Here is a 12338-nt window from a genome sequence, read left to right on the forward strand (position 1 = left end):
TTCCTAACAAAGCCATCATGGTCTTCCAAACTGCCGATTAGAAGTTGCACCGCTGGTCAGAATGAAGCAGAAGTGGAACACCATGTCGGGAAACGACATTCTCAAGCAGAGCTTCACCAACTGTGACTGCTTCTTGGTTGGGTAGTGCAACTACTTCAGGCCATTTGGAAAAATAATCCATAGCAACCATCAAATATTTGTTTCCTGATGTTGTCTCTGGAAATGGTCCCAAAATGTCTACAGCAACTCGTTCCCATGGAGTTCCAGTAATATATTGTTGGAGTTTTCCCCTAAGTCTTGTTTTGGGTCCCTTCTTGGATGCACACAGGTCACATCGTTTGCACCATTCTTCCACATCTTGCCGACAATGAACCCAATAATACCTCTCACAGAACCCAATAATGCCCCCCGGACTATCATGGAGTTCTGCAAGCACGTCCTTAACACATGACCTTGGGAGAACAACTTGGGGCACTGTTCTTGTTCCATCTGGACTCTCCCATTTACGAGTGATGATGTCATCTCGTAGACACAAGGAGTCCCACTGAAGCCAATAGCCCTTCACTGCTTGCCCATATTTTGCAATCTTCTGCCACTGTGGTCTAGCTCCGTTGTCCAGCCACTCCCGAACTATTTTTAGATCTGTATCTTCCTTCTGTTCAGCCTGAAGGTTTTTTTAGAGCTTCTTCGTCACTTCTATCCTCTATGGTTCTCAACTGTAGAAACTAGCCCTCTCGTTCTTCTTGGCGCTCGCAGAATCGACAGTTCCTCCCTTTGCATGGTCTTCTCGAGAGACCGTCGGCATTTACATGACTTCTTCCCGCTCGGTGACGAATTTCAAAATCATAGGTCTGTAGTTTCTCCAGCCACCGAGCTATCTGGCCTTCAGGTGTCTTGAAATTGAGAAGCCATTGCAAGGCAGAATAGTCGGTTCTTATCAAGATTTTTCTGCCATAGAGGAACGAATGGTAGTGTTCTACTGCTTTGACGACTGCCAATAACTCCTTTCTGGTGACACAGTAGTTTCTTTCTGCTTTTCCCAGAGTTTTGCTGAAGTATCCTATGACGCGTTCCTCGCCCTCTTGTACTTGGGAAAGCACCGCTCCGATGCCATTTCGAGAAGCATCTGTATCAAACACGAAAAGACCCTGTTCTTTCGGATATGCCAGGATTGGAGCCGTAGTCAATTTATGCTTGAGTGTGGTGAAGGCAAGCTGGCACTCTGGTGTCCAATCAAATGACAGCTTTCTCAGTCAGATTGTAAAGAGGTTTGGCAATCTTACCAAAATCTTTCACGAAGCGACAATAGTAACTGCAAAGGCCAAGAAAGCTTCGGATATCGTGTTTGTTTCTTGGTGTGGGCCATTCCTGTACTGCTTTTATTTTCGCCTGATCTGCTGCAACTCCTGAGGATGAAATAACATGTCCAAGGAAACTAACTTTTTCTTGGAAGAGCTCGCACTTCTTGGCATTTACTTGTAGGTGAGCGTTCCTTAGTCTGGTAAAAACTTCTTTCCGATGACCATAACCATGACCATAATGTCGTCGAGGTATACCAGACAGATTTTCCATGTAAGTCCTCTAAGTACTAGCTCCATTGAACGTTCAAACGTGGCAGGTGCATTACACAATCCGAATGGCATCACTTTGAATTGGTAGAGCCCATTTCCAGCAGAAAATGTGGTCTTCTCTCTGTCTTCAGGGTGTACTGCAACTTGCCAATAACCGCTTTTGAGGTCCACAGTGGAAAACCACTTCGACTCAGCCAAGGCACTAAGTGTATCATCCATACGGGTATGGATACTTTGTAACGCTATTCAGTCTCCTGTAGTCGACACAGAACGGCGTGGAGCCATCTTTCTTGGTTACCAACACCACTGGAGAAGACCAGGGGCTACTCGACTCTTCGATGACAGTCTCCTTCCGCATATCTTCAAGGATGGCAAAAGCTTCTTTTTGTTTTGCAAATGGAAGACGTCTTGGTGCCTGCCTTATGGGGTTGGAGTTGTCAGTGTTTATCCGATGTTGGACTAAGTCAGTGCGGCCAGTTATTTCTCCTTTAAAGAAGATGTCACTTTTGTTTTTGATGAACTCTTCTGCTTTTTGGTATTCATCTTCAGATAGATGTCCCCACGATTTCTTAAGATTTTCCAAAATTTCAGTGGAGAGTTGGTGTGTACTGCTAGCTGTTGGCACGTTTTCTTCTATTCTGGTCACTCTTACAACTGGCTCGCATATTCCAAGCACTTTGCCCTTTTTGAAGGTAATCTTATTGCCATTTGGGTTGGCCACCCTTACTGGAACGGTCTGCTTATTCCCATCTACCAAACATCTGGCCACAATGACGCCCTCATGAATCTGCTCATCTGGTTCTAATAACATGGCTCCCCAGCTACCAGATGCATCAATTTGTGCGACCACGATCTTTTCGCTGTTAGGAGGGATCTTCGTGTCTTCTGCTACCAACATCTTTAGCCCATTTTGCTGCTTTCTAGAGGACAGTAAAATTTCTTCATTGCCGACGACTAAGGTTCTGTATCTGACATCTACAATAAACCCGTGTTCGGACATAATGTCGACACCTAGGATGAACTCGTCTACGATATCGGCTATTAGGACCACTACTTCTATCTCGACGTGTCCCAGCTCTATTTTTACGCATCTCTCCCCATAAACAGTTATGTTTTCGCCTGTCGCTGTCTCTAGTATGGGAAGTTTCGATATTGGTCTTATAGATGACTGGTCCAGGAAACGTTTACTCATAACTGACCTAGTTGCCCCAGTATCGACGGTAAAACTGCATCTGTGGCCATTGAGATATCCATCGGTAACTAAGCTGTCGCTACTTCGTCTTTGTGGATATTGAGAATCTGGGAGCTTGGGACAGATCAGCCAACGTGCGCCCCTTGACGTTGACTTCTTCGAATTGCGTTTAGTTTTCCGAATTGCGTTGATATTGTGGAGGTTCCCTACTGTCCTCTGATCTTGTACGTTGTCTACAATCACGTTGAAGGTGGCCTAACATTCCACAATTATAATACTTTGGGGGCCCCTGACGTTTTTGATTCAAAGATTCAGCTATTGGGCCAAGATATTTATCGAATTGGGCGGCCAACACCTGGGACAACGTATTTAGATCGCCTTCTTCCACTTCAGCAACACCTCTTATTTGATGGACTTTGCGTTGATGGCGGGACACAGTCTTCACGACTTCGTATTCCAATGCTGCGACAATAGCGTCCTTTAATATTTGGTAGCGTCCTCTTCCTAGTCGTAATGTCTGCTGGAGGTCTACATCGCGCAAGCCATCGAGGAAACATTGAATGGTAAACTGGTGTAGAAACTCTTCAGGGGCTTCGGGCCAAGCAAGTCGTGCCATCTTTTCTACTTCTGCTCCGTATTCTTGCACAGATTCGTTGGAGCCTTGGATACGCACTTTTAGTTGGCTCTGGTATACTTGCTTCAAATATTGGCTGCCGTATCTTAGTTCTAGAGCCGATATGACAGTCTCATATTTCTTTTGTGCGTGCTCTGGAATGTTTTGAAGGATTTCTACAGCCTTACCTCGAAGTGATAATATGAGAGCAGTTGCCTTCTGTTCATTTGTCCATCCATTATTTTGTGCAGCAGCTTCGAATCGTCTCCTATACACTGGCCAGGAGATCTCTCCGTCAAATGTAGGAGGCTCAATTATTCCATTGGCAGGGGAACAAATCACTTCTGGTTTACCTTCAACTCTCAGTTTCCGGGACTTTTCAATTTCTAGGCGGATATTTTCAAGAGTTCTCGTTACCTCATCGTGCCTTTTTTCTACTAGGCCTCTTGTTACTTCAATCTCTTTAATCATGTCTTCTTTTGTCTCTTCGATTTCTTTTTTCATATCATCTTTTGTCTCTTCGATTTCTCTTGTCATATCTTCTTTACTCACTTTTGAAGTTTCTATTTTTGAGATAAGTGTCACGAGCAACTCTCTGTCTTCCTGACGACGTATATCTTCAGTTTGTTTTTCTTCCTGGCGACGTTTATCTTCATGTTCTTTTTCTTCCTGGCGACGTTTATCTTCATTTTCTTTTTCTTCCTGACGACGTTTTTCCATTGCGGCAATCATGTCTCTAATTTCTTCCATCTTGGTCTCGCTTCTTGTTTTGACAATAAAAATTCTCTAAAGTAATTTCACTTAATCCCACTTTACTCCTGGCACCAATTGTTGTAATTCTTGATGGGTTCAGGGATTAAGTGAACTATTACGGTGTTTTAACAAGTTTATCAAAATTCTTAATAAACTAAAGTACAAAATTGAATCTCAAAAAACGTGACAAAAATAATGACAAAACTTCTAATTGACAAAAATACTTAACTGTCAGATCCATTAGTAGTCTGACTTACTAACTTACTTACGCCTATGCTAAGGTGATTTATCAGTTTTGTCAATTAGAAGTTTTGTCATTATTTTTGTCACGTTTTTTGAGATTCAATTTTGTACTTTAGTTTATTAAAAATTTTAATAAACTTGTTAAAACACCGTAATAGTTCACTTAATCCCTGAACCCATCAAGAATTACAACAATTGGTAAATTACAGACATATTCTTTCTTTGAACACTTCTTGTTCCTTTCGCACATTATATAGGAAATAATTTAATCTTAATGTATGATACGGCAAGGACTCCTCACGGATCGCGTGTTGTTACTCAATATTTAAATGAGGTAAATATTCAGATATTGAATTGGCCCCCTCGCAGTCTCTACATGGGTCGTATTGATCACTTATGGGATATGTATATATTATGGGATATTAAGACTTCGTCAGCCTCTATCTGCTTCCTTGCAAGATATTGAAACTATGATTATTGCTGAAACTCCATACAACAAAATCAAATAACCTGCTTCATATGCAGCATGGCTAGGGAAGCTACATATTAAGCATGTTAAAGTTTTATTAACTGTTATTTTCTATTGTTAATTTGGTATTGTTTCAGTTAAAACACATGTTAAAAAGTAAAAAAGTTTATTTTCTTTGTTTTTCAAGATATCAGGAAAGATAAAAAAATAAAATTTTCACAAAACATAAGACTGCAACATAATTTTAATGTACACCCACTCTTGTATCTTGTCCTCCCTATAGGGAGTCTCAATCTTAACATAGGAAAAACATTTCCTTTGTTCCACCCGTTATAAGCCCAAAAAAGTTTTACTAAACCTTTGCCCAACACTGTAAATACCAAAGAAAAATCTAAAATCATAATAAAAAAATTAGCCGGATCTGTTAATCCGTCCACGAGAAAATCAACTTTGAAAATGAGCATAATTTTTGGTGGTGCAAAACTTTTTGTGGTAAAATCTTAAAATGTTATTTTTATTATTTTTGCTTTTATTGTCCTTTTATCGTTTTATTACGGTTTAATATATTCCTTGATAATGATGTATATATACGATAATTCTATCAGAAAAGATCGGAATAACCCAACAACGTCCCTAAAGAAGTTTTCACTTCAAAAATTTATTTCGCCGAAGCGATGACGGTTGCGATGATGGTCGCGAATTAAATACTTTTTCCCCATCCAAAAAGTGCATAATGTCCCTAAAGAAGTTTTCACTTCAAAAATCTATTTCGCCGAAGCTATGACGGTCGCAAATTCAATACTTTTTCCCCATCCAAAAAGTGCACAACGTCCCTAAATAAGTTTTCACTTCAAAAACATCGAAGTAAAAACTCCTGTTGTAATTTTGATATATTTTGAATAAAAATTTAAAATTTAAACGTCTAAAAGAATTACATAAATATTCATAGCGAACGTGTTCAGACCAACTTCAGTGACCTTTGTACTTGCTAAGTAGCCCCAGGAACCAACGGTGGTTGGATTTTAATTAATAGGTACATTATAAAATTGCAGAAATTGAACGACTTATAGTCGATAACTTATAGACGAAAGCGGATAACTTTCCGGGAACAAAGTTCCTACTCCAAAAGGAGGTTACATGAGTTTTTACTTCGATGTTTAAGTTTTTTGTAACTATATGGTATACAGCCAACTCACGGGAACCATCCCGTTTTAATTTATTTAATAAAATTTTTATAGATCAACTGCTCATGCTGTGGGAGTTGGTAACATTTATGACAGGGTGCTATCGGAACTCGTAAACAAAATGAAAGAAATGAAAATGGACAAAACAGAACTCGGATGTCTCAGAGCCATAATACTGTACAATCCAGGTAAGTTTTATTTTGTGATTCATCTTCGCTGCTTTCGCCATTTGCAGTAAAGATAGGTTGTCGTCTTACAAACTTTAAAATCGTATTACAATATTTTCTTAGGTATCTTTTTACTCTTCTTCCATTTACTGATTCTCTTTAAACTTTGTTACTTCCTTATAACCCTATATACTCGTGAGAGTTTTATGCGCTATTTAGTATAGTACTTCAGCTCTTTTTAAATAGAACCATCGAAAAAACTATTAATTGCCTTTGTATTAATCTCAATCGCTCGGTATAATTATCTCTTAAAAATAAAGATTTTGGAAATAGCAAATATTTGTTAGCGATATTTTGGGATATCTCTATTGTTTGTAGATTTAGAGAAATCATACGATACGGTAGCTTTGAAAAAACGGTTTCAAACATTGACGAAAGTAGGTCTCAGTAGAAAGTATGTGAGTGTTATCGCAAATATATACTACAAAAATGCAAGAAATGTTGTTAAAGAAGGAATCTTTATATCTAAAATCATTTCCAATAGCAAAAGGGCTTAAACAAGGATATTGTCTGTCTCCGACTGTATTTAAAATATATAGTGTGTTCATAAAGTGTGAAAACGATCTATTATCTCATGACTTAACCCTCTAGTGCCCCAGTCCGCCTCAAGGCAGACCGTAATAAAAGTTTCCAGTCTTATGATTTAAGTATTTTATAGCTGCAATACCCAAACCAGCCTCTGGACTAGACCGGATACCTAAGCATCAACCGTTAAAAATTTGGCCAATCAGACAACACAAAATTACACTGTAATTTTCAGTTTAGTATGAAAGGTAGTGGTACAAAAAAAAATTCGGGCACTAGAGGGTTAATTATTTTCAGAGTTAAAGCTATGCCATGTCTATTTCAAACGGGAATTGCGGTCGTGTGGTAGCTCGCACGGTGATTCAATTCTCTATTCAGTTATATAAACATTCACATCACTATTTATACAGGGTGACCGAAAAATAATTTTTTAATTAAATTAATTGACGCAAACAGAAGAATGTACTGTTTAACTCAAATTATATTTTACTGATGCCAGAAAATAAAAAAAATGTTTATTTCATAAATAAACATTGCTTTTCGCTTAAATTAAATGTCACCACCTGCCTCTTGGCAGTTTGATCATTTAATTTAAGCGAAAAGCCATGTTTATTTGATTTTATTTCTCTTTTCTGACAGCAGTAAAATGTATTTTGAGTTAAATAAATTACATAAATATTCTTCTTTTTGCGGCAATTAATTTAATTCAAAAATTTTTTTGGTCACCCTGGTATAAATATTGATGTTAATGTTTACAGTTGAGTCCCCGAGTCTTTACCCGTGCGTCATCATTTAAAGCGTACGAAATAAGTCGGAAATTTATTAAACGCAACAGTAACTGACAGAAAGTGGGTATTATTCCGATCACGGGTTATAGTATAAAATTTGACGTTATCAAATAAATAGAATGTTTTGCTTTAAGTTTTGCTTTAAAATTTTGGTGCATAATTACAGCTACAAGTAGCTTAATAAATTATTTTATTATTATTGATTAATAAATCAATTAAACATTACAAATCAATTAAAACAAATAAACATTAAACACAAGCATTCCTTAAATGTGTCAACAATGAGGTTATTTGTACGTGTACGTTGTCAAAATTTATCGTAAAATGTCTAACTCCAATATAAAATTAGTTTTTTTTTATTTTATTCTGGCCTTGGTTCAGAACCTTTAGCCACGTAACTACATATACAATTATTATTCGTTCATAAGTATAAAATTGTCCAGTATACACTTAAAAATAAAAAATAAAAAAAATTAAAGCTTACAAATAACAATGCCTACGTACTATGTTAATAAATACAACTATATTAATTTTTTTTCTTTTTCACTACGGTAAGAACTAAAAACATACATAGGTTACAAAATAATATAATTAATTACAGTAAATATCTCATTCATACATTACATAATACAAAAGAAATACTTATTCATTCAAACGATTAGTTTTACATTCACATTTTTAATTTAATTTTTTGAAGAAATGTCATAATTAGTTTAAAAATTTTAATGTTATCCACACTTAATAGCACATTTAAGTCTAGGGGAGTACTTAAACCTGCTTTCAGCAATTCTTGTAGCAGCCACATACTTGCATTGAGATTTAAGGGACAGTTAAAAAATATATGATTTAGATTAGCTATGCTAGTTCATAAAATTAGTTGTGAAAACAACTGTTTGTATACTATAAAAAACTTCAAAATGCAAAAATCCGACAAGATAACAGCAAAAATTCAACAAACTGACAGCAACAAAAGTAAACAAACCAAAACGTCAGAAATTGTACTTAAAATATGTGAAAACATCCCCAATCATCTTTCTTTGTATACGCTCTGAGCTTCGCTGGTGTCGCTCCTAGCGGATTACTAATGCAACTTTCACCGGTAATTTTTAAATTTATTATTTAATTGTTATCGCTTAATATTTACAACGCAAAAAAGTAATTAAATTGTAATGGATTTTTTAAAGATTTTGCTAATCATTTTAACATTCTATTAATGAAATATTAATTTCTTACTTCTGATATTTTCACAATTATCGTGTAGATGGCGCTTAGATTAATTTATAATTACATATTACGAAATATTAAAAAACTTAAATTCAGAAGTATATTTAAGGTAAAAATATACACCACAGCTTTGACCAACTAATTATTATTTCCTATTAATGTTTTTAATTTCAATGTTTTAAATTAATCACTTTGACATTTATGTCAAATTTAAAGTAAAAGCTTACAGACTTGTCACTACTGGCACTCGCCAATTTTTAATTATCCCCTCTACCTACGAGCTCATAGCGTATACTGAATTCGCTCTATCGAGATTAACTTTGACACTGACGTTAGTAATTTCTTTTTTGGGAAGTTCAGTTGTCAGAAGTGATTGGAAATTACTACACAACCAACGCACCTGCTCATAGCCAATATTATTAATAGTAAACAGACATAAAAATAACATAAACCTTACGCCAATCAATAATTATTTATTTACACCATTATAATGTATTGATAACAAATGAGAAAATTATTTATTGTACAAAATAAAAATATTTTGTAGAAATAAACTGCACAAAATTGTACGACATTAGTAGACACTCGCACTATTTCTAATAATTCTTCTTTTTTTAATGAAAGATTAAGTTGATTTTAGCAGTTAATAGTGTGAGGTAGGAATTTTTGTGTTGTACTCGTATGTTTCCTATTCCGAATGTGTCAAAGTGAATCTCGGTAGAGCGAATTCAGTATACTTATCTCTTTTCAATGCACTGAGTCTAGATCGTTCATAAAAATAACATGTGTTTTTACTTAATAACAGGCGGCAGCTGGTTTGTCATTAGTTTCAATCGTGAAAGAGAATGATGCTAGATAAAAAGTATGTGTTTTATCTCGCCAGGTATTAATGACGCACGGGTAAAGACTCGCGGACTCAACTGTATATTACTGAATAGAGAATTAAATAACCTTTGAAATGAGCTACCAAACGGCTCCTATTCCCATTTAAAAAAATCATCGATGACGTCATCATGCCCAAATGATGACGTCATTATTATGGGATATACGTAAAAAAATCATAATTTAAAAATAAAAATCGACCTGTTAGAGCTTGAACTCTGAAAATAAGTAATTCATGAGATAATAGACCGTTTCCACACTTTATGAACACACTGTATATTCAATCATCGCTGGAGCAGTGGAGCAAACAAGTATCCGGAATGGGAATAGACATAGGCGGTGGTAAATGTCTAACAACTTTGTTTTTTCGCAGATGATCAGAAAACTTCGTATGTTTAGAAAACTAAAGAAAGAATATGAAACATGGGGCCTCAATATGAATATGTCAAAGACGAGTATCTTAAAATAGGGGATGATGAAGAAGATCCAGATTTAGAAATTAGAACCATTAAAACATGTAAAGAATATAAATATCTCGGATGTATAATATCTAAAGAAGGCACTACCAAAAGAGACATAGAAAACAACGCAGCAGGGCAAAAGAGTGGTAAACATTCTACGCTCTCTTCTTCTTTAAGTGCCATCTCCGCGACAGAAGTCAGCAATGATCATAACTATTTGGATTTTGGGACGGCTGCTCTGAAAAGTTCATTTGATGTACATCCGTACCATTCCCTCAGGTTGCGCAGCCACGATATTCTGCGTGACTGCTCTTGTCAATCCCTATGTTTGTGACGTGTTCTGTCCACGATATTTTCAGAATTCTTCTGTACACCCACAGCTCGAATGATTCTAGTTTTTTCATTGATGCAGCATTCAAGGTCCAAGCTTCCATTCCATAAAACAAGGTAGAGAAAACGTAGCACCTAGCCAACCTAACTCTTAGCTCCAACTTTAAATCTCTTGTGCGCAGAGCATTTTTCTCATTTTGTTAAAATTTGCTCTAGCCTTTTCTATTCTGATTTTGATTTTCTGTAAGTAATCCTCTGTGGAGTTGATCATTGGTCCAAGGTATGCATATTGGTCGACTCGTTCGATATTGGATCCGTTTATGAAGAGATTCTCGTTATTTCTTTGAGTTTCGATATTCTCATAAACTTTGTCTTCTTGACGTTCATTGTTAGACCATATTCTGGTCCACCTATTCTGGTCACCAGCCTCTGAAGATCTCCAATATTTTCAGCTAAGATGACAGTGTCATCCGCATATCTAATGTTAATGCGAACTCCATTTACCTTTATTCCAGCTGTTTCACCGTCAAAATCTTTTTTCAAGATCTCAAGTAGACATGAAAAAGAACTGGCGACAACACGCATCCCTGTCTCACCCCACGTCTGATTTCAATTTCCTCTAACAAGCTGATCGTTAACACGTACTTTTGCACGTTGCTTGTGGTATAAATTCGATATAATCCTGAGGTCATTGTAGTCCAGCTTCTTTGATTCCAGGACATACTTTAATTGTTCATGTCGTACGTTGTCGAATGCTTCATTATAGTCAATAAAACCCGCATATATACAGGGTGTTTCATTGGTAAAGTAACATACGTTAACTGTAGAAAGAGAATACTTAGGCGGTCTCAAAAATACCATAGTTAATGGGTCTTACTCCATTAATAACAAAGATACTGGGTGTTTTATCTATTTTGCCATTTTCTTAATTGGTCCATAACTTTTTGACCACACTGTATATTTATTTTATATTTGGCACGCAAATATGATTTAAGGCGTACAATAAATTAATTTATTTACAATTGTAAAAAATCCAGGTCCGGCTTAAAAAATATTGGAAAAATGTTCCGACCCCAAAACAACACCCTGTACATTAAATTTTTTTTTAAATGGAGTTTTCAGTTGAAAAGAGGATAAAAAATTAAATTCAGTGGTATACTTTGAATTTTCGGCAAAATGATTTTTCTGGTGAAATTTGGAATTTGAATTCTGAAATTAAGTGAATTTCGAGAGCTCTAAGTAGAAAAAAATTTAAATACAGCTTACAACTTGTCAACCACACTGTATATTGATTTTATATTTAACGCGCGAATATTCTTTTAGGCAGTCAATTAATTTAATTACAAATATAAAAAATCCAGGTCCGGATTAAAAAATATTGTATAAATGTTCCAACCCAAAAAACACCTTGTACATTAATTTTTTTAAAATGGATTTTGCATTTGAAAAAAGGATGAAAAACAAAATTAGTGGTATACTTTGAATTATCGGCAAAATGATTTTTCTGGTAAAAATTTGAATTTGAATTCTGAAATTATGTGAAATGGGGCCGGCGTAGCCGAGTGGTAGTGTGCTAGGCTAGCGTGCCGGTGGTCCGGAGTTCAAATCCTACCGCCGGCAAGAACAACTAGACATTTTTAAAATGTTTATAGGCCCCAGGTCGACTCAGCCTGAATAAAATGAGTACCTTGGGTAAAACCAGGGGTAATAATAGGCGGTTGAAGCGTAGCACTGGCCCTGTTACCTTCCTTGTATACCGTAGGCCCTAGATATAGCAGACTACCCTGCTATACTCCCAAAGCCACGTGAGCGGTATAAAACGGGAGACTATTATTATTAAATTACGTGAAATACGAAGCTCAAAGTAAAATAAATT

The 12338-nt window shown here is 36.2% G+C and overlaps 1 protein-coding gene across 3 annotated transcripts in view; it reads left to right on the top strand.

Moving 5' to 3' along the window:
* LOC126878907 (retinoic acid receptor RXR-alpha-B) overlaps positions 1 to 12338 on the top strand; it is a 281711-nt gene that overhangs the window by 219914 nt on the left and 49459 nt on the right. For all 3 annotated transcript variants that reach the window (XM_050641800.1, XM_050641798.1, XM_050641799.1), the window contains exon 7: positions 6080 to 6213. In XM_050641800.1, the coding sequence (XP_050497757.1) occupies positions 6080 to 6213 (134 nt within the window). The remainder of the gene's footprint in view (positions 1 to 6079; positions 6214 to 12338) is intronic.

The sequence above is a fragment of the Diabrotica virgifera genome, chromosome 1 (assembly GCF_917563875.1).
Source record: "Diabrotica virgifera virgifera chromosome 1, PGI_DIABVI_V3a".
Taxonomy (NCBI): Eukaryota; Metazoa; Arthropoda; class Insecta; order Coleoptera; family Chrysomelidae; genus Diabrotica; species Diabrotica virgifera.